At 41.6% G+C, this 23,650-nt stretch overlaps 1 protein-coding gene across 1 annotated transcript in view; it reads right to left on the bottom strand.

Annotated features, from left to right (window-relative positions):
* The window catches only part of LOC309698332 (uncharacterized protein), a 29,241-nt gene extending 6,666 nt beyond the window's left edge, over nucleotides 1–22,575 (bottom strand). Inside the window, exons 1-6 of the mRNA XM_082520695.1 lie at nucleotides 22,565–22,575; nucleotides 18,696–18,782; nucleotides 17,770–18,023; nucleotides 17,566–17,691; nucleotides 15,189–15,329; nucleotides 14,621–14,732 (exon numbers count right to left, since the gene is read on the bottom strand). Coding sequence (XP_082376821.1) covers nucleotides 14,621–14,732; nucleotides 15,189–15,329; nucleotides 17,566–17,691; nucleotides 17,770–18,023; nucleotides 18,696–18,756 — 694 coding nt within the window. The 5' untranslated portion in view covers nucleotides 18,757–18,782; nucleotides 22,565–22,575. The remainder of the gene's footprint in view (nucleotides 1–14,620; nucleotides 14,733–15,188; nucleotides 15,330–17,565; nucleotides 17,692–17,769; nucleotides 18,024–18,695; nucleotides 18,783–22,564) is intronic.
* Nucleotides 22,576–23,650: the final 1,075 nt, after the last annotated feature.

The raw sequence follows: 23,650 nt of genomic DNA, 5'->3' as shown, positions 1-23,650 counted from the left end.
CCAATAACAGTGTGGTCCTCCTAAGTCACATTTGGGTGGTTAACACACAAACACACTCAGATGTTATCCAGACTTGCACTTTGAAACAATGAAAAGGACCTACAAGCCACGGTCCATGTAAATCACATCACACCCAGGTGACTGCCAAACACACACACACAGCATCCATAAAGAATGATGATAGATTAAATTATTAGTTCATTAAGTGGTACACTGGATTATATTTACCCTTTCAGGCTCTGGATGTTTCAGGTCCAGATCATTGTTTGGAAAGCTGTTTGGTTGCGGCTTTAGGCAGCTCACAGTCTTCTGAATCTGGCTGGTCTCAGTCTTCGTGTGTAACAGATAGAAAATGAAAATACAGTGCATTTTTGAAGAGGCTTTTGAAACATTAAATAAACTGTATGAGAAAGATAAGTTTCAAGCTAATGTCTTTAAAATATTCACTGTCATGTATAGAGAATTTAAGGCCCTATGATTAAGTCAGTCATTTCATCTGAGACTGGACACTCTACAGTCGATGTTTGCAGACAAGTTATTTTCCTGATGATCATACAGGAGAAATGATAGCCAGAGGCCTCAGGGAAGCTCTTGTGTCGTGGGGACTGCATGAGGATCGTCTAGTGTGTGTCACTACGGATAATGCTGCAAACAACATCCTTGCACTTCAGCTGAATGAGTGGACACGCTTACAGTGTTTTGGTCACCGTCTCCACCTAGCCATTGGTGAGTGTCTAAATGCAAAATTATATTTCAATAATAATAAACAATAGCAGGCCACGTAGGATATTACAGTTCTAAAGGTACAATTTAAACGAGCATGTTAAAAGCTTGGAAGATTAATTGCTACCAAAACAATTTGCTTAAGGCATAATTTTCCCTGCAGCGTTTGCTGTCAGTGTTAATCTTGTTAAAATTACGTTTACGCCACAACTGCATTAACACGGCAAATCTCCGTTAACGAGTCTCCGTTAGCGCCGTCCAGCCCCACGCACGGGGCGAAATGCTGTAACTCATTAACGGAGATTTGCCACACTACGATGTGCAAATTAACATTTTACTAGAATGTAGCCTAAAAAAATGTTACTTCTGCCTTAAAGTGTAACCGATAAATATATGTATCTTACATTTTTTTTACACAGAGGAATTTGAAACTACCTCAGGTGGAACGAGCAGTTGGTGTCTGCAAGCGATTGGTGAGTGCCTTCTCCAATTCATGGAAAAGACGACATGAACTGGCCAAGGTTCAAGCAGAATTGGGCTTACCTGCTCACCAGCTTATCACAGACACCCCTACCAGGTGGGGCTCCCTACAACATATGATTAACAGAGTTATAGAGCAAGAGAAAGCGCTCTCACAGGTTCTCCGTGCAGACAAAAAAACAAGACATCTAGTCCTAACATGGCAGGACATGGATGTTCTTGAATCTTTGAATAAAGCACTGAGTCCTCTCACGGAATTTATGGATGCTTTATCCTTGTTTCCCACTGTGAAGTTTCTCTTTTCTTTTTACAACATTGTAAACATCGGGGATCTGAGGAGACCAGTTGCTGGACTTTAAGGAGAGCAATGTTGTCCCTTTCTTGTCTGATGTAAGATTTTACCTGCTCAACAGTCCTGGGCCGCCTTTGTCGTATTTTTCGTTTCATGATGCTCCAAATGTTATGAGAAGGTGAACGGTTTTGACTGCAGGCTGGTCATTTCAGCACTCAGAGTATTGGACTATGAAACAATGCCATTATAATACATGCACTATGCGATTTATAATTGCTTTGCTGAAATATCCAAGGCCTTCCCCGAAAAAGATGTTGTTTAGATGGGAGCATATGTTGCTCTATAACCTGTATTTTCTTTCGGCACTGACAATGCGTTTCCACATGTGCATGCTGCTAGCTCCATAGGCACTAATGCACCCCCATACACTGAGATGTGGGCTTTGAAAAACATTGCGTTCTATTTTAACTTGCATTTTACACAGCGTCTCAACTTTTGGAAGATAGTTTTACAGCTTTATTACATAACTCTATCCCTATAATTGACTTCTTCTCATGATGATTATTCTCTTTACCTATTCAGGAGGAGAGTGATTGCTCTGAGCTGGATTTCTCCATTTGTTCCGACTCTGAATACGTGCCAAGTCAAATTTCAGACTTAAGTGATGAGGACACCCACAGTCAACAAAGTAAGACACTAAAGATCACTGACGTTTCTAGCAATAGCGACAGTGATAATAAAGAACTGAGAAACATGACTCTTAAAAAGACACCCAGAACATATGGGAAAAGAAAGAAATGATCACAAGGGAGAAAAAAAAAGGCTAAACAGGCTAAACGGAAATCAGAGGTGACTGTAAAAACATGTACAAAAAGGTAGGACAACAAACGAGTATGGGACAAAAAACATTATTGTCTTTACTGTGGGAAGTCCCAAGCCAAAACATCAAGACACCTGCAGAGGAAGCACATGGAGATGAGTGATGTGGCATATGCCTTTAGCTACCCTCTAGGTTCCAAAGAAAGGAAGGATCTTCTAGAACAACTTCGCAATAAAGGAGACTTTAAGCACAACAGCAAAGTCATACAAAAAGGCAGAGGACAAGTTGTAACATGGAAGCAGCCATCTAATTAAGCCATAGTAGGAACATATTTACCTTGCCTGTATTGCTTTGGAATGTATAGCAAAAAGACATTATGGAAACGTGAGTTGTCATTCAAAAATAAAAAACTGTGTGTGTCAAAAAAAAGACATCCTAGAGTCCAGAGTTATGCTGCACGCCTGCTTCCAATAAAACATTAATCTAAAGGATGTCAGACTATTATTAACAACATGCGACAAGATCAAGTGTCCTTTCACATCAGGAGTGATTCTCTGATTTGCAAATATGGAGAATCGCTATATGCAAGACATGGCCGTGTGAAGTCTAAGCACCAATACATTACATGAGGGAGCTTGGCCGGTTCATGTTAGCTGCAAAAGATATGGACAAGACAGTGAATGTTCTTGAAGATTTGTGCAAACCATCAAAATTTGAGTTTGTTGTGTTAAGAAATAAATATATATTCTTAATGCTTATTTTCTGATTATATTGTTTTATGTATTTTAGTAATGAAGGCTTGTAAACCAAGGCCACTTTTGACTCACAAACTAAGTGCTCAGCCAGACTGAAAAACAGGAAGTCTGTGTGCAGCTGTACAAGCATATTAATAAATAGAGGAAGCTAGACAGAAAAAGAGGAAGCTACTGACATATAAGGAGTTGTTTGTACTGAAACTGTGTGACGTGTGAAGTACCAAAATAACACTATATGAGACGCATTTTTAGATTGTAATGTTAGAGATTCTGCTTTGGGCTTTGGGCTGTGCAGGGCTCTCTCTTCCGGAAGATGATTGAATAAAGAATTACAAATGTTTTGACCACTCCTGAGTCAGGTTTTCTCTGTTCTATCATGGGGATCAAAGAATCGGGTATAATAGTTGTCAGTGTTGCCAAGCATCTTACAAACTTTAGTCCAGGCAAAAATGAATATGGCAAACCGTCAACAGCAGTCAAAATTGGATTTTGTCTTAAAGGAGCAGTCGAGGTCCTGATTGGACAGACTCTTATGAATGCTGATGACCATGCAGAGAAGGCGGCCAAAAAATTATTTGAACTTCTGGACAAAAACTGGAGGAACAGTGTATCTGTCAGTGCTCACCAAACAATACAAGAAAAGAGGTGGAATAAACAGGATGACATTCCCCTCACCAAATATGTGATTGCTCTGAGGGACCATCTCCGTACCGTGGAAGGTGAAGCAAGAGAGAGACTGATGCAGCACATGGATTTGGCAGCATACAAGGCATTGAACGAGACTGTTTTGGCACAGGTTATTGTCTTTAACAAGTGACGTGAAGGGGAAGCATCATGCTTGACTCTTCAGACCTACAAGAACGTAAACACAAGTCCCATTAATGAAGACATTTACGAAACCTTGTCACCATTAGAAAAGGAGCTAAGCAAGCTATTAACCCGCAGGGGGAATCAGGGGAAAGAGAGGCAGGAAAGTGGCAGTGTTTTTTGAGCGACAGAATGAAGGAGTCAATGGATTTGTTGGTGAAAAAGAGAGAAGCAGCTGGTGTACCTGCTGAAAATCCCTATCTCTTTGCTAGACCTGGTGGGATGACACACATACGTGGATGTGACTGCCCACAAAAATATGCAAACCAAAGCAAAGCAGAAACCCCTGAGCTTCTGAGGCCAACTAAATTAAGAAAACAGGTTGCCACACTTTGTCAACTCCTGGATCTTAATGATCAAGAGCTCGAGCAAGTTGCAAGGTTCATGGGACATGACATCAGAGTTCACCAGGACTTTTACAGACAGACAGATAAAACCTTTCAAATTGCTAAGATAAGCAAGCTTCTGTTTGCAATGGAGGAAGGCACTGGCACCTTAAGGGGCAAGAACCTCAGCACCCTGGAGGTTTCTGTTGCTGGTATGTATGATAGAGTATTTATTGTCTTTTTTTCCCTGTCCTGCTATATTGAATTGGAAATTATATTGTGTGGTCAAATAGTTTTACACTTGACTAATCCATAACATGAAGCTTGTAACACCAAATCTGTCTCTCGCACTTTAAATTTGTTTAAAAGGAAAAAGCTAAAAATTGAAATAGTTAAAAGTTGAAATGTGAATAGTTGTTTTTGGTATTATATGATTTATTTATTACATTTTATGTGGAGTGAATAAATAAAAGTATATTTATGGTGGCCCCTAGAGACAAAGCACGTAAAAACTCCGAAGCACGTACAAACCCTGAAGCATGTACAAACTCCAAAACACGTAAAAACGCCGAAGCACGTACAAACTCCGAAGCACGTACAAACTCCAAACCACATAAAAACTCCAAACCACATAAAAACTCCGAAGCACGTACAAACTCCGAAGCACGTACAAACTCCGAAGCACGTACAAACTCCGAAGCACATAAAAACTCCGAAGCACTTACAAACTCTAAACCACATAAAAACTCCGAAGCACGTACAAACTCCGAAGCACTTACAAACTCTAAACCACATAAAAACTCCGAAGCACGTACAAACTCCGAAGCACTTACAAACTCTAAACCACATAAAAACTCCGAAGCACGCACAAACTCCGAAGCATGTACAAACTCCAAAACACGTACAAATTCCAAAACACGTAAAAACTCCAAAACACGTACAAACTCCGAAGCACGTACAAACCCTGAAGCACACACAAACTCCAAAACACGTAAAAACTCCGAAGCACGTACAAACTCAGAAGCACGTACAAAAGACAACAGAAGTGCTCCAGAATGCTAGGTGCAGTTTTGAGCTTTTGTTACCTAGTGGCTATGACCGGCTTTGGTGTGTGGTAGTAACATGTAACCCACATAAAAATAAAAAGAACTGCATCTATAACTAAACCGAAATCTTAAATTCCAACTGGAGCGTGTCCGTGAAGGCATCGCGACGCGTCATGACGCATGCCACGCCGCGAGTCTGCACGTGCCTGTTGTGACCAATCACATTCGCGAGGCACCGATATATGCCTTCCGGGTTGTCGTCTCGGAAAGACGTGGGGGAGAGGCGTTAGCGGATGGAAGCAACAGTACTTTGATACCGCCGTGGGTAGATGCGTGAAGGCTCATATGTGACATCGCACGTAGTGAATGTGCAGGCTAGTGGTGCCCTGGAGAGACCACAGCGACACCACTACCTTGGATGGCGAGCTAGGCCCAACGAGCCAGAACCCCAGCTACAACTTCCTGCGGTCTGGTAGGAGGCTGCTGCGGCCTACACTCTCCCCCCCTGGTTTTCAGTCCCCTAAATCTCACTTCCGAGATTTTAGTCTTGGAATCTTAGTGCTGATCATCACACTTCCAATTTCAACCTGTTACAGACTGTCATACGCGTTGGACTTATATCAATTATGAAATAAACTTTATGGACATTGTTTGCCAGAGGTTGGACGAGGTTGCTGCACCGCTGTGCAGCGGATATTTTACAAGTTTGAATTATGGTTTATCTTTTTCCTGTCTGCAGATTTTGTAAATATTGGTATTTGGTAATTGCACTTTATTTTCACTATAAATAATAACTGTAATCACAATATCTGTGGTTGTATGTTTATTGTACTTCACTCACCTCCTAGAGCCGAATCTGATATCTTCTGAATTAGCCCAACTACTCATAACCAACTCAATTTACTCTTTAGCTTATGTACTTGCTACAAACAGGTAAATTAACATTTTTTTAAATTATTTTAATATATATGAGTGCTTGTGTATAAATACACAAACCATACACATATGCTTTCAATTGTGTAATTTAAGTGATCTAGGTAGCTCTGTTTTGGAAGTTCAGTTAACACTAGAAATGTCTTTTGGAGTTTGTACTTGCTTTGTCTCTAGGGGCCACCGCATATATTTATATATAAACATATATAAATAAAACCACTTTTTTTTTTTTTTACATTAGTAATTCCTTTTGTGCATAATTTTATATTATTGTTAATAATAAATTAATTAAAGCAACAAAACAACCTGAAGAGCCGGTTCGGCTCTTTTTAGTGAGCCGGAAATCCCATCACTAGTCCTATGATTTACCACTTAAAGACAACTACTTTACATCAATGTTATTTTCTTACAATGAATATTTTAGATGTTGTGTTTTAAAATCAAAACCTTTAAAGTGAACTAGATTGACAGTCTGGACCATCATTTTCAGTGAGAGGTTTGTGAAAAGACAGCAAGAAACGGCAAGTACAAGCAACAAAGCTCATCAAGTAGACTACATGGTTGCTGACTGACTGCTCACTGGTTCTTTCACTTGGTGTTGTTGGTATCGTATCACTTCCTGTTTTATGGCTTCATGGATAGATAAAATACAGGGATGTCTTAAAGACATAAAGACCTGGACAACCTCTGCTTCTAAATTGAGATAAAACTTGGGTTATTGTACTTGGCCTTGAAAAAGTAGAATGGGAGGGAGAGCCTTCAGTTTTCAGGCCCTTCTTCTGTGGAACCAGCTTCCAGTTGGGATTCGGGAGACAGACACTATCTACTTTTAAGATTAGGCTTCAAACTTTCCTTTTTGCTAAAGCATATATTTAGGGCTGATTATGATTATTACCAACACCACAGTTTTTTTTTTATTACTAGTACATCAGAAATATTTGCCTTATTTAAAACAAAAACAAATTATTAAAGTGTGACAGGGTTTTTGTTTTTTTTTGTTTACAACAATATTGTTATGGCGAATGATTTTAGCAGAAATAACTAGTTAGTATCTTATTTTAAAAGGCTAGATGCAACAAGTACCTGTGAAAACTAAATGTATAGAAGTAAACTGGCTGCTGTTTCACTCTAAGTATATTACTCAACAACTGATCTCATGTTTCTGTAAACTCAAAATACTTAATTTTAAACTGCTTACTACATATCTTGGGTACAAAATGTTGAGTAAATTGTTGAACCTACCGTTTGGTTAGGCATTTTCTGTATATATACACAAGCAGAACCCCATTTTAAAAACAAACAAACAAACAAAACCTACGGTTACATACATGTTGTAAAGTTAACAGTCCATGTTGTCTTTTGTGTTATTTGTAGAGATCCCCTGTGCGAAGGTCAGGAGGCCATGGAGTGAAGCAGAGAAGACGGCAGTGCAAAGACGGCTGGGAAAATTTGTAGCAGAGCGCAAAGTTCCAAAAAAAGAACACTGCATGAAATGCTTAGAAGTGGAAAAAGACCTAGCTAATCGCTCATGGAAAGATGTTAAAAACTGTGTACAACACGATTGTTACTCTGAATTGAAGATCTGCTTGTAAAATTCTTTTTTAAAGACCTCTTCTAAAATAAGTTTACCTTGATAATGTTAAGACGTTATTTAAGTTAAGATTTTGTTTTGTCTTCTCATGTTTGGTTTGTGACTGACTCTGCAACAGTATATAAAATGGCATGCAGAGGCTGGGGACCCTTAGTCAAAATTTGTGTGAATGGCAAAGCAAATGGGATGTGATTACCAAAGGTGCAGAAAGATGGCACATTTCCTTTAATGAACTGGAAGTGCTTCTCTGAGCCCTCACACACCCAAGACAGATTAGGAAGAGAGGGGAACCACCTTGCTGCATGAGTAGCTCCGCGGTCAGGTTGACTTCCACATGGTTTGCTGGGGACGCTGCCAGGGAGGAGAATGTCAATTTTACAAGAGCGTCTCGTTCCTCTGGGCTGGAGGGTGGCGGATAAAGCTTTGGTGCATTACCGTGAGGCGAAGGCCATCCATCACAGCTTTTTTGGGTTAAATAAATGAAAACCATGTTTTTGTAATAATTCCTGTGACTCCTCCTGCTTTTTCAACTCAGCCCATCACACGTCTACGTCTCTCCTTGTTTTGTCTTTTATTTTGAAAGGGTTGTGTTTCCATGTTCAGTGTGTTTCATTTTGCTTCCCCTGTGGTGTCAGGTTCATTTGTGTCAGCTGTGTTTCCACTTCCCTCCTTTCTCTTCTGTGTATTTAAGTCCGCTGTCTTCCTCTGGTCAGTGTTGGTGCGTCTGTTTTCCTCCGTTCATGTTATTCCGGGTTTCAGGTTATCTCCTGATTCTGTTTAGGTTCATGTTCATGTTTTTCCTGTCATAGTTGTACCGAGTTATTCCCAGTGTAGGTTTTAGTTTTCACCCCTGTTTGCTGGGCCTTGTTTTGTGTTCATGTTTTTTCAACCTAATAAATGGTTTGCTTTTTGTTAAGATTCAGTTCCATCTCTCCCTTGTCTGCTTTTGGGTTCATACTGCAATCACATCAGCCACAGTGACAATATTATGTATATATAAACATTTTGCATCTTACAATATAAAGCCTGGATCCTGCACACATTGCACTTTGAACTTGAACTGTGTTGTCTGTTTATTGGAGATTGTACTGCTTGAATTCATTATCCTGGTGATATAACACATTAATTCTCCATTTGGAATCAATATAGTATATAATACAGTATCTAATAAAATATCTGTCTATCCATCTATATAGCTATTGAATTGAACTGGAGTGAATGGAAGAGAATTAAATAATGGATTTCATGTTTATCTATGTTGTAACAGTGACGCCTTGAGACATCTGTTTGGCACTATATGAAGAGAATTAAATAAAATGTAAATAAAAATTATATTAACTGTATTTATACATTTTATATTTTTGTATGAGACACTGTCAGTGTGCTGTTATATAACTCTGGTATTTTTAAGGCCTGACTGGTGGCATTGGTGCCCATTGCTTTACTGTGCTGTTGGATGTGTATGTGGGCTATCCCTTGTACCTGACATTTGATTGGGCATCACTGTGCTGCTATGGTATGATCCTGGTAGTTGTTGTTAATATAACAAATTCAAATTCAAACATTGCTGCATTCTTCTGTCACTGAGGATTCCAAACCTGCACTCAGTCTCCTCATTACTTTGGTATTGAACAGACAAACTTTGGAGCTCCTGCAAACTTTATTCACAAACTGCAACTATTTTACACAAATCTGCGACTGACAACAAGCACAGAGACTTCAAACAATCACTGAAGTAAGGACTGAAAGATTTACTTTTAAACAATAATGATTAAGACCTTTTTCATAAGGTTGTTTTCCCTTGATTGCCAGCTGTTACTGTTTTTATCTTCATATCTTTCATATTTGTCCACCTAAACAACGCTTTAATGATACAGTTTGAGAAGTTTGATATGAATTTATCCAACTGACTTGAAAATGAAACTGACAACTGTCCTGTAATGTTACACAGAGAAACCAAATCCTGCGTCTTTGCCTTGACAGACGCCTAAAATGGCTCGAGCTGTGGTAAGTTACCCTTCACTGTGTCGGTTTCTAAACATTAAATTGTGTGAATTTTTAAAGAAAAATCCAACAACAACAATAATATGTAACAGAGCAAAACGTCAGATGACTTGAATGTTTCTCTGCAACACGAGATCCCTTTGGCTCAAAGTCTGCCTCCTCCACGGGCAAAGGAGAAGCTCCCACACTCATCCAGTGCAGACCGTTGTGCTCTGGACAATGAAGTTCCCGCTTTCATGTTCAGACCTATCAGCGCACCTGCATGTGAGCTCCTAAGTCCACCACCTGCTGATGCCAGCTTTCAGTCAAAGGACACAGACAAGATCATGCATCCAGATTTAAATATGATTGTTCATCCCTGGATGATGATTTGGCCTTTTTAATGTGTCCTCTGCCTCTGACACCTCCACCCATTGCAGAGTTAGGTCTGGGTAGAAAGCGCAGATATTCAAGTGTTATTTCTGTGGAGGATGAAGAGGAACATTTGATGCCTAAACGCATGAGGCTGATGACTTGGGATGTTCCAGTTTCTTCAAATCCTCCACCTGCTGATGCCAGCTTTCATTCAAAGGACACTGACAAGATCATTCATCCAGATTTGAAAAATGATCGTTCATCCCTGGATGATGAAGTGACGTTTTTCATGTGTCCTAGTGATGTTCCTCTGCCTCCGAGACCCATGCATCCAGATTTTAAATATGATTGTTCATCCCTGGATGATGATTTGGCCTTTTTAAAACCTGAGTTACCTCTCAGCTCCCTCCAAGGCGTGGATAACTGTCTCAAAGTGCTGCTGTGAAATAAATGTCTTTATTTTATCAGCTGCCTGAGCTGAAAGAAGCTTGATTTTACCACTGCCTTAATCTGACTGCCAAGCTTCAGTTCAGAGTTCACTTTGACCTCCATGTTTGTCACAGCTGGTTTAACGTACTGTGCCAAGGTATCTAAATACACATTGGGGGTCTCAGTAGGGCTACCAAGAGATTTGAGCCCCGGTGGAGGAGACCTTCTCAATAAAAGAGTGTTTAAAAAAACGTTTACAGGCTGCAGACGAGGCTGCAGTCAGTATGTGGTGCACTAAGAACAGAGTTAATGGTTTTAAATAAAACATGCAGGTTGCGACAGTTTGACGAAATAATGTCAGATAAGTGTTGTCTTTTGGCATCTTTTACAGTTTTTTGATATTGATGCCAACAGTATGGAACGCCAGGACTGCCATAATGAATTAATTAAATACACCATTAAATAATTAATTAAATGTGGCAATAATTAATTAAAATTGGAATTAATTAATTAAATAAATAGTTATGACACATTTAATTAATTAATTATTTATGTATTTCACATTTTAATTAATTATTGACACATTTAATTAATTATTGACACATTTAATTAATTATTTAATGATATATTTATTTATTTCATTTTGGCAGTCCTGGCGCCTGGCTCTCATCATGAAATAATTTTATCTGTCAGCCTCACCCATCACGGCAAGGAGGCGGGGTTAACACCTATCGAGTCAAAAACTATTGCTTTGGTCTGGAGTGGCTCCTTGCAAAACATGGCTACCGTCATGGGGGATTTTCGTGAAATCGCTCTCGAGTTGGTAAGAGATATTTTAGACCTAGCAGATAATGTTGAAGCAGGAATTGCTCAGCCGGAGCATGTGACAAATAAAACTGAGGAATTTATTGAAATTCTTGGACTTATTTCCGCACTCTCCAACCAAGACATTGATGGTAGAGTGACTGCAAACTTACATGAAGTACTCCAGCAAAGCATCGTGGAACAGCGGCAAACTCACGGAACGGGACGCCCCGCTTTTGATATACCGATTGACGTTTTAGAGCATCATGTTCTCTGTGGATTGACAGCGAGTGAAATTGCGACGAGGTTCGGAGTGTCTGAAAGGACAGTCAGGAGGCGTATGGAACAAAACGGCTTAAGGTATTTACTCACTGAGAATTGAAAAACTGTCTAAATTCTGTAATAAAATTATCAGCGTTGCTCCTTTACCAGGTGCAACAATTAAGTTTAACATCCAGGTAGAGCTGGGCGATACGAGATTTTTTCATATCACGATATGTTTTTTTCATTTCAGGCGATAACGATATATATCACGATATAAGCCAAATAACTATATTTGTAAGATTTAAATGTGCCGTTGCTCACAAGTAAAATGTGAAATAATCAGCAGCTTGTTTTTATTTAAATATTTATTTCCCATAATAAGTTCAACAGGGTAGATGTACTTAAGGAACATGAGACTTTTTCAGATAAATAAAGGCAAATATTACAAACTACACAAAAGGCAGCCGCTAAAGCGGTTAAGTTTCAAAATAGAACAAACGAAATAGACTACTAAATTGTCAATTCCACTTAGAAACAAAATATTAATTCTAAAAATAAATCTTACTTTGTTTTACAGAAGAACAGACAAAACTGACTAACTTTTGTCAATATCAAATAAACTGAGAACTAAAAGGAAATTCTCAATCTCTCCTTGTTGTATAGCTTAGCTTTTCAAACAGTTTTAACAGTTACTTTAGTCTGACAAAAGCCGAATGACGAATTAGCGCTTCCAGTCAGAGACTGAGGCTACGTCCACGCGTACACGGGTATTTTTGAAAACTGAGATTTTCCGTTTTCACACACATAAAGGCAGAAATGAAGGAAAACGCTGCTATGAACATGCCAAAGCAGCAGGTGGCGCTAGATTCCTAACCGTGCAGAAATGTTGGCCAATCAGAAGTCTAGAAGCCTCGGTGGGAAAAAGTAAAAGCTGGGGCATAGAAGCAGAACCGAGTCGTATGTGTGGAGGGACTAACTGTGTGTATATGTAAGCATTTAAACACTGCAGAGAGTAGAATTAACAGTAACAGTATTGTAGAAATGCATTTCACCGAAACAATAACGTGGCGCACAGTGTGACGCATGCACCAGTTTATTGTATTTCCAGACTTGCTTTCGGCACAATTTACAGTGCACGCTACTCTGTTTTTTGTCAGACTTGAAATAGCCGAAATACCTTCACACTACGGAACTTCTATGGCTCTTCCGTTCGACAATCTCTCCGGCGTTGGAACCATCATCTGTTTTCTCTTCGGTCACGCTCGGTTGATTTTTCTAGTCGGCACACTCATTTCCTCCATTATGCGCTGGCTCCATTACCCGCTGGCTGCTTCCCAAACAAACACACGTGCGGCTTGGCACTTGTGCTGTACATAACAAGTCACGCGACGTGACGCTGCGGCTGTGATTGGTTCGGCTCTGCGCTACTTAATTTGGATTGGCTGACCTTTTTTTTTTTTTTTTTTTTTTTTTAAGAGGACAAGAGCGGTGAAGTCTATCGCGATAGTTTAATTTCTCTATCGAGTAAAAGTTATATCGCGATACATATCGTTATCGTTCTATCGCCCAGCTCTAAATCCAGGCATCCATGAAAACAGAATTTATGAAATTTAACGGAGTTAGAAGTTAGCAGGAAGTTAGCTCGCTAGTTTCCATCTAAGTATAATATTGCATGTTCACACCAAGAGATTTTCTAAATCAAATTAAGATGTACAGCTCTGCTATCACTTCACATAAATGAAGACAGGAAAGTAAACGTTTTGTGGGGTTAATGAAGTTGGGCTAGCTGGTATATAATGATGTGCTATGTGATCGCTAGCTACACAGCATAGACACAGTGAAGCTGGAGCACGCTAACTTTTCTCGATGTTTAGGGCCAAAATGCAATCGCATTGCAGGATTGTAAATCAGGGGTCTCGAACTCCATGCCTCGAAGGCCGGTGTCCTGCAGGTTTTAGATCTCACCCTGGGTCAACACACCTGTATCAAATAATTAGGTCATTACCAGGCCTCTGAAGAACTTCAAGACATGTTGAGGAGGTAATTTAGCCATTTAAATCAGCTGTGTTGGCTCAAGGACACATTTAAAACCTGCAGGACATCGGCCCTGAAGGCCCGGACTTCGAGACCCCTGCTGTAAATGGACAAAACTTCAGTCAGGAGAACAATCGAGATAATCCACCCAGTCATTAATATAGGTTAGTCATTAATATACTGCTGCATGGGCTGGGCTGCAGTTACACCCAGGTTTTAAAAACTGAGTTTTAAAATCAACAGTGGTAATGAAACCCTAGAGAGGCCGACAGTGATCACTGACTGTTTTTAGGGGCTTGTTGAGATTAGATAGACCAAGATGCAAAGCATTAAAACGTGTTAAAAGCACAACAGCCTTAAAAAACACAGATCAGTTTGAGCGTGGAAGCAGGATTCATCACGTCATCACTTATAGACCTGATTGTCGACCAGTCTAAGATAATATTTCGTAAACTCCAACATTACTCAGTGTTTTTCATCTGTGTAGAAAGACAGACCTCTATTCATCTGTTACTGATGAGGAGTTGGATCGTATTGTAAGTGAAGTCCACAGAAGCCATCCAAACACCGGCTACAAGCTAATGCATGGATTTCTGAATGCAAGAGGTGTGCGTGTCCCTGGTGAGTATAATAAGCCTGTTATTGAAATTTATGAATAAGTGATCTGTTAGTGAGCTCAGGAGGAAGCATCTCCCAGCCAACCCAGAATTTCATCAGTTGGGCCAGCCAGAAAGTCAGAAATGGAGTTAAGAAAACATTTAGTTAATTGTTCATCATGCTGCAGAGAATATACAGTGAAATTGTGAATTTCATACATTATAACTTTCAATGCTTATTATCAAGCATTTGCAATATGAGCAATAGCTTTATTTAAAAAAAAAAAAAAAGGTGCCTATACCGGTTTCAATGAAGATCCGTAGAAATCCAGTGATGCGGCACATGGACTCAACATCAAATTCCTCATCTTCATCACTATCCTGAGCTGCCCATGTGATTTTGTCTATTACCATCTGATAGAACATGGAAGAGGACAACTTAGTCTACAGTACTGGTGAAAAGAATATATATTTTATCATTTTTATTAATAGGAAACAACAATTTCAGTATATTATATCATGGAAAGTTCGCCAAATACATTTATAAATAAGGTCTCATAAATCAGTGGTCCCCAACCCCTGGGCCACGGAACGGTCGGTGAGTCATCAGGTACAGGGGCTGTGAGAGTTGATGCTCAGGTGTGAAATTTATGGTTTTCAGGGTTTTTATCGTTAACTGTGTTTCCTTGGTTCTTTACCCGTGTGCTATGAATACATCTTTTTTTGTTAGCGGTACTGGTTTTATTTTGTTGTATTAATCCACTACAGATTTAAGGCTGGTCTCTAAAAATACTGTCGGACATAAACCATTCCATGGTGCAAAAAAGGTTGGGGACCGCTCTTATCAGTGATGAGAAAGAACTGGTTTACCTGTGGTGTGAACTGCATTTCTGCCATTCGTGGGAGAAGAAGCGGGACAACATCTGGCCTACTCGTTAGCAGGGGCCATACCATGACATCCTTGATTCCCTTTCTCTGCTGTTTGAGTTGGCGCATGGTTCTCCCAATAACCTTCCAGGCAGAGAGACACAAGCCATAGTATAAGAACAAATATCCTCCTGAATTCTACACAAGTTGGCACGGTAGAGGAAATTTACATGAAGACACACTGACGTGCTTTGCCATATCTATTTACACTGTAGTAGACTGTATACACCAAAGACAAATATAATAAATTTGCACAGTTTACAGTAATATACACTCAACAAAAATATAAACGCAACACCTTTGTTACTGCTCCCATTCCCCATGGGATGGACGTAGAGACCTAAAATTCATTCCAGATACACAATATAACCATCCCTCCCAAACAGTGGTCACACATCAGTCCAAATGTGTGGTAGTGGGCACATCTGCTATATTGAGATAATCCATCCCACCTCACAGGTGTGCCACATCAGGATGCTGATCTGACATCATGAGTAGTGCACAGGTGTACCTCAGACTGCCCACAACAAAAGGCCACCCTGGAATGTGCAGTTTTGTCTCACAGCAAAATGCCACAGATGCCACAAGCAATGAGGGAGCGTGCAATTGGCATGCTGACAGCAGGAATGTCAACCAGATCTGTCGCCCGTGCATTGAATGTTCATTTCTCAACCATAAGCCGTCTCCACAGGCGTTTCAGAGAATATGGCAGCACATCCAACCGGCCTCACAACCGCAGACCTCGTGTAACCACACCAGCCCAGGACCTCCACATCCAGCAGGTTCACCTCCAAGATCGTCTGAGACCAGCCACCCAGACAGCTGCTGGAACAATTGGTTTGCACAACCAAACAATTTCTGCACAAACTGTCAGAAACCGTCTCAGGGACGCTCAACTGCATGCCCGTCGTCCTCATCGGGGTCTTGACCTGACTCCAGCTCGTCGCCGTAACAGACTTGTGTGGGCAAATGCTCACATTCGATGGCGTCTGGCACGTTGGAGAGGTGTGCGCTTCACGGATGAATCATGGTTCACATTGTTCAGGGCAGATGGCAGCTGAGAATGTCCCAGTTCTTGCATGGCCAGCATACTCACCGGACATGTCACCCATTGAGCATGTTCGGGATTTGCTTGACCGGCGTATACGACAGCGTGTACCAGTTCCCACGAATATCCAACAACCTCGCACAGCCATTGAAGTGGAGTGGACCAACATTCCACAGGCCACAATTGACAATCTGATAGACTCCATGCGACGACGTGTTGCACTGCATGAGGCAAATGGTGGTCACACCAGATACTGACCGGTTCTGGGTCCCCAGACCCCCAATAGCGCAAAAAACTGCACATTCCAGGGTGGCCTTTTGTTGTGGGCAGTCTGAGGTACACCTGTGCACTACTCATGATGTCAGATCAGCATCCTGATGTGGCACACCTGTGAGGTGGGATGGATTATCTCAATATAGCAGATGTGCCCACTACCACACATTTGGACTGCTTTGTGACCACTGTTTGGGAGGGATGGTTATATTGTGTATCTGGAATGAATTTTAGGTCTCTACGTCCATCCCATGGGGAATGGGAGCAGTAACAAAGGTGTTGCGTTTATATTTTTGTTGAGTGTACTTTTCAATTCACACACACATCTTTTATGGGGGCTTTGTTATTTTCCCAACATCAAACCACATTCTGCAGTAAAAAAAAATAAATAAAAAAAATTGCTAAGGTAACCTTTTTCATTAACTACAATGTGTCTTTAATTCCTATTTAAGTGCAAAACGTGGTAATGCAGACTTGAGATAACTGTTCTGCTGAAGGCATAACTGATGGGTGAGTGGGCAGATTCCCTTTCTAAATCAAGTAGTGATTTGGAATGTGTTTATTTTAAGAAGGGAATTTTAAAAACACAAACATACAGTAAATTTTTTAACTGCTGTCAGTATACTACAGCCTGAAGATATTTTGTAACGGGATTTCTGTGTTTGAAGTTTCATCTTGTGTGCGCGCATTTGTGGAATTAGGGTGTGAGTGCCAACACTTCCAGGTATGAAGGAAAAGGTCAGCTTTTGGTTATGAAAAACTATGTGCATGATTTAAGAAGAAGAAGAATTTTAACTTGACTGGGAGAATGGTAAATTTTAGTGCTTAAAAACCAAATATTTACAAAACTAATTTCGGCACTAATAAAAAGGGGGGGGGGAAGGAAACATGACCATTGCCTGCCAGTGTTGAAGAAAAAGCTACTCTATACAAATCCGTCTGCTTATTAATTTCAACAACTACAACAATGTCTTTGATACTTAACCAGCAAGAACCTACCGCATGCACTAGAAGTTTGTTATGCAGCCATCTCCTATTTGTTTTATTTACTGCTGGGAGATCCCAAGACAGGGAAAGATCAGAGACTGTGTCTTGCTGTTCCTGAGTAAGTTCTTCGAGTTCAAGCTAAAATTAAGATTAAACAAGTTATTATGGTAGTCCACACACTAATTGTAATTCAATTATTTTTTTAATTTTACATACCATTTGTATGATACTCCGGATGTGCAGATCAGGACAGTCTTCTATAACAATTGTTGCCAATTCCGGGTCACAATTGAACAGCACGTGAATTATTGCAGGACTTAATCCTGTGACACGGGGACCATCATGCAAAAAGGTGTGGGCCAACATCCTTCCTGCAACCCGGAAGAGGCTGCTCTCGATAAGTACCTCTGATGTTGCTGGGACCAGATGGTCCGGTTCACCCTCAAATAGCAGTGTTCGACCCATTCCTCCTAGAAGTACCAAGAAAGCAGGGTTTTCTTTATTTTACTTTTTTAAATTTGCCAGTGCTTTATGTAAAACTGAATTTTCAAAATTATCACAAGCTTTAAAACAAGGAGAGTAAGGTAATTATGATAATATATACCAATATTATCCTTTAGTTAATTTCAAAAAAAAAAAATCCAGACACAAACACCACATAAGAGTAAAATACATTTAAAAGTGGTGAAATACCGTGTATAGGAATTTATTTTACTTATGTATTAATCACATTATTTTATCGTATAATGCCTTGGTGCCACTGGATTTTAACAAGTCTCACACTCATACAGCAAGACAAATGATGGGGGTCTAGGTAAGGAAGTTAGGGGAGCAGACGACTCCACAGGAAGAGTCTTTTGTCTCTTCGAGGACTCTGGGAGGTAGCAAGGGAGTGTGAACCTTAAGGTGTGAAACAGTGTGTACTGCCTTTTGTTCCTGGAGAAGGTATTTAACTGAGAGCCATGCTGGGCTCAGAGAGACTCTGCTGACCGTCTGTCCCGCGGACATGCAGGCTCCACCAAGCTTGGTTGTCTGTTCTTTGTGTGTTTGGATTAAAGAATGTTAGCTACCGCTCGTCTGCAGGCTTTATTTAAATGGAAAAATTCCACAACAAAAGCATATGAAAATAGTGGTACACTTACCAAGATCTACTCTGAATCCAAACTGGAGTTTGGATATTATTGTTGTCACAAAGTACCGCATCACCCCTTGTCCAACAGCAGCATCACCTGGAATAAAATACAGATGATTACACTGTACAAAAAAAATTGCTGAGTATTATTGCCAAACCTATTTAATTAAAAACATTGTTTATTTATTGTTTTTTTTTTTTTAAAGAGAAAGCAATATTATTTTGGTTGGAATCCTAGAATCCTGACCCTGCCAGAAAACAAAAAAAGAGGAGTATTGTACAATACACATTTATATTAATAGTGGTAAGGTATATTATTTAGGACCACTGGGCCCATTCACAACAAACTTATTAACCTGTAACAAATTAAATTTATTTAATATTCAATTCAGTTTTTCACTGTAACAGGGCTACTTCTGTGTGATAGAGTAAAAACACTATAACTGTCATTGTAGTTAGCATGATTGGCCAACGGAGCTCATCGTATGATGCATTTCAGCCACATGAAATCAGTAAGCCACTAAGACAACTCCATTAAAAGACATTTAACTAATTAAATTTATTTAACACAATATATTTCTATTACTTTTTTTTTCGTCCAATATCCCTTATAAATGTAGACCTTAAAATAATCTGCAAAGCTCTCTCAAAGAGACTGGAGAAAATAACCCCCCTCTTAATTCATCCTGACCAAACTGGTTTCATAAAAGGTAGGCACTCATCAACAAATACACGTAGATTACTTAATTTGATAGACTACTCATACAGTAAAAACCTAGAAACTACAATATTCTCTTTAGACGCAGAAAAAGCATTTGACAGAGTTAACTGGAAATTTCTATTTGCAACTTTACACAAATTTGGTTTTGGATCCTCTTTCATAAACTGGTTAAAAATATTATATAATTCCCCAACAGCTTGTGTTAGAACAAATGACCAGACATCCTCCAGCTTCTGTCTCTTGAGGGGCACCAGGCAGGGATGCCCACTCTCCCCTTCACTATTTGCAATTTTTATCGAACCACTAGCAGCAGCAATTAGACAGAATTCAGTAATTAAGAGCATAAAATGCAAGAACGTGGAACATAAAATCAGCCTTTATGCGGATGATGTGTTACTCTTTCTCCAAAATTCACAAACCAATATCTCTGGGGTGATTGAATTGATAAACTCTTTTGCAAGAATATCAGATTACTCAATTAACTGGTCAAAATCTACAGTCCTACCGATTAATTGCTCCTTCCATAATTCCTCTTCTACACCACTGCAATCGGGAAATATAAAATATTTAGGTATTAATGTTTCTCCCAAGCTTGCAGATCTAACTAAATTAAACCATATCCCACTTTTAAAGAAGGTAGAAGATGATCTGGCTAGATGGAAATGTCTACCCATATCACTCATGGGAAGGGTTGCCGCTATAAAAATGATGGTCTTACCAAAAATAAATTATTTATTCTCAATGATCCCAACTAAACCGCCACAAGATTGGTTCAGATCTCTAGATTCATGTATGTCCAAATTCCTTTGGAAAAATAAACCCCCACGTATAAGCTTAAAAACACTACAAAAGACCAAGGATAAAGGAGGACTAGAACTGCCTAACTTTCAGCACTACTTCTTAGCCAACAGGCTTCAGTTTATCTCAGGATGGCTAAAACACACCCTCTTAGATGAACCTTGGCTAGATGTAGAACAAGCACTCTGCAATAATCTAGAGATCTCAGACCTACCATTTATCAGCTCAAACATCCAACGACATGAATGCTTTAAAAGCATCAACATCAGCTCTTCTCTGACAGCATGGTGGGAGTTTCTAAAATTGACGGCGTCTTCATTAATCCCATGCAAACGTACACCTATCTGGAACAACCCTGACATATTACAAAACAATAATATGATAAACTTTTCAGATTGGAGTGGTAAAGGAATCAAATATTTAGAACATATACTAGAAGGAACAGAATTTATTTCATTTGACGGACTAGTTACACAATATGGGATCAACAAGAAAAGATTTTTAGAATATCAACAAATTAAATCCATAGTAAAAAAGAAATTTAAACCGGGTCAAGTTGAACTACAAACACCACCAAGTGTGGTTCAATTTCTTACTCTTAAAACCCCCAAATTACTATCCAAAATATACAGAATGCTTTCTAAAACAGATGAATCAATATCACTTCCTATTGCAAAATGGGAAGCGGATTTATCAGTTAACTTAGACCTAAACTTCTGGTCTCAGATTTGCTTAAAAACCTTTCATCTAATTAGAAATCCCAGTCTTCAATTAATTCAATACAAAATATTACATAGAGTGCACTATACAGGTCATCGGATGTTCAAGATGGGCTTTACGTCTACCAACAACTGCTCACACTGCCAAACCAATTCACCGGACAATTATATCCACGCTCTTTGGTTCTGTCCACCAGTTCAGAAGTTTTGGCGCGAGATATGTGAAGACTTATCGAAGTGTCTGAAATGTAACATTCCAACTTCCCCCTTAGTGTGTTTGTTGGGCAGCTTAGATAATGTCACTTCAGAAAAGAATATCGCCCATATGGTTTTCACTGCCCTATGCATAGCCAAGAAAACAGTCCTCATGAACTGGAAAAATAAAAATAATCTTAATTCTAACCAATATAGAAATTATCTATTAGATTACATTAGTCTTGATACAGCCTCTGCCACCACATCAGATCAATTGCTCTGGGCTCCTTTGATCAGCTCCATCACCTAGTGGGGGTGGGGGGTCATAGTTTGGTCCCGCCTTCACTGTTGTGATTGGTGTGGGGGTAGGGACAGGCTTAGGGCGTCGGGGGGTTCCCCGGAGGCATCTTCCTTGGGGGGCTCAACCCGGGGTAGCGGTCATGTCCGGTTAGGGGCTCTGTTGGCTCTCAGGTGACTGTTTCCTCGCGGCTGCGTGCAGCGGGGCTAGGGGAGGGTCTGTGCTGACGGACGTGGGTTACTGACCTGGTAGCCTGGCTGCCCCTGGGTGGGTCCGGGATGGGCGTGAGGTTCTGGGGGCGCTCCGTCTCTGGGCTGGGACCCGGACCGGGCCTCGGGGGCTTGGGTCCTGGTTGGTGTGTTGCCGGGGTTGTGGGCGGGTGGGTGCATGGGGGCCCAGCCCTGGAGCAGGGTGCCGCCGATGCATCGAGCCACCTGGGGGGCTCTTCAACTGGTGGGGGAGATTGTCACATCTTGCAGGAGCTTTCCTCTCCTCAGGAGCTCCCTCTGCAGGAGGGGAAGATACAGGAGAGGTGGAGGAAGATCTCAGCCTGGGTGTTTATTGTCTTATGTAGTCTGGAAGATGAGTGGATGGTGGGGTGGGTGCAGTTTTCTCTGTGGTGGGGTTGGGTGGACTGTCCCGGGCTCTGTGGGGCCGGGCGGCGCTGCTGCACTGGGCCCCGGTCTGGATGGGCCTGGGCCCCCTTTCCCTGGCGGGTCGCGGAGTGTGGGGGTGCCTACTGGGGTCAGCGGGGGAGCTGACCCCAGGGAGGGGTCACTTGCCCCTCCCTTCCTTCCCTCCCCATCTCCAGCTGCCTCCCTCTTCCCGCTCCACCACAACCACCCACACATGCAGGGCCTTGGAGTAGGGGTATGTCACCAGGGTGCAGAGGAGGCTACCCCCCCCCCCCCCCCCCGTCCCCCCCCCGTCCCCTTCTGGCTGCCTCTGCCTCAATTTTATCCCACAACTTAGACATTCACATTACTCACACTCTCATTACACATACATATAGGATCTTGGGGGTGGGCACGATACACGGAGTCCAAAGTACCATCAGGGTGTATACCTCACCCCTGGCATCGTTGCCCACCTCTCAATTTTAAATACACATAGACATTGAGGGCTAGCAGGAGGGACCATGCGCTTACCTGCTGCTCTCTGGCAGGTAGCTCCAAGCCCTCCTGGGTTTTAAATGCACCTTAAAACACACATGCATCAACACTACAATGAGCGGGTGGAGGGAGGTTTGGAGTCTTCTCTCACCCCCATTCTCTGCGACCTGCTGGAGCAGGGGGGCTAGGAGGAGGAGTTGGCCGTCCGATTGGGGTCTGGAATGTGGAGCCTTCCTGCTGCTGCGGAGTCGGGGCGGTCTGCCTCCCCCCACCGCAGGGAAAAGGGAAACACCACCTGGGTCTGGGTGCAGTTCCCCCTTCCAGGGGCGGGGGCACCTAGACCCGGTTTGTAGAGTACGCTTGGGGAGTGTGATCGTGTGTACAACGTCTCTTTATGTCTGTCTCCACGTTGGTTGAGTGTGGAGTAAGTGCATATGAGAGCATGAGGGTGGGAATGGATGTTTGTATATGTGTGTGTCTGTATTTCTGTGTCTATATGTTAGGTTGGGTGTCAGGCGCCACCTCTCTGGGGACATCTCAGGCCCTCCAAGGTTTGGAGGCCTATCTCCCCCTACCACCACTTCCCCTGCCAGTGGCGGACCCCCTCAGACATCGGTGCGTTGGTGGTTCTTTGTGTCCGGGGATGGGCGTCCAGGTACACACCAGCTCACTCCTTGGCGGCCGCTTATCGGGGCCTGGAGCCTGGGGCTCGCTCGGGCCACTTCGGAGGTGGGGTGCCCCCGGCCTCTCGGCCTGGGGCTCGGTCACTCAGGCGCAGCTGGCTGCCGGCGGAGCTCACGGGCGCGTCACTGCAACTCCCCCTGGCTTCTGCTCCGCGGCTGCTGAGTGAGCCCTCATCTGGGACTCTCCTCAGCTCTTTCTGGGACAGTGGCGCAGCTGCCCCTCTGTTGGTCTTCCTTGGTCTCTTGTGTTCTGGGGGCCTCTGGATGTCTGGAGTTTTGATCTCCTCCACACCTGCTTCATGCCCTGGAGGACGGGGCTGTGGCCACCCCACACCCTCTAGCAGATTATTACATGAAGGAACCTTTTAAAAAACAAAAAACAAGCGCGTCCATGCTCACAGGTGTACACACGGGTGATCACACCCACAAACTACACCCT

The sequence above is a fragment of the Aulonocara stuartgranti genome, assembly GCF_965226115.1.
Source record: "Aulonocara stuartgranti genome assembly, chromosome: 22".
NCBI classification, from domain to species: Eukaryota; Metazoa; Chordata; class Actinopteri; order Cichliformes; family Cichlidae; genus Aulonocara; species Aulonocara stuartgranti.
This window is presented reverse-complemented; position numbering and strand designations above follow the sequence as displayed.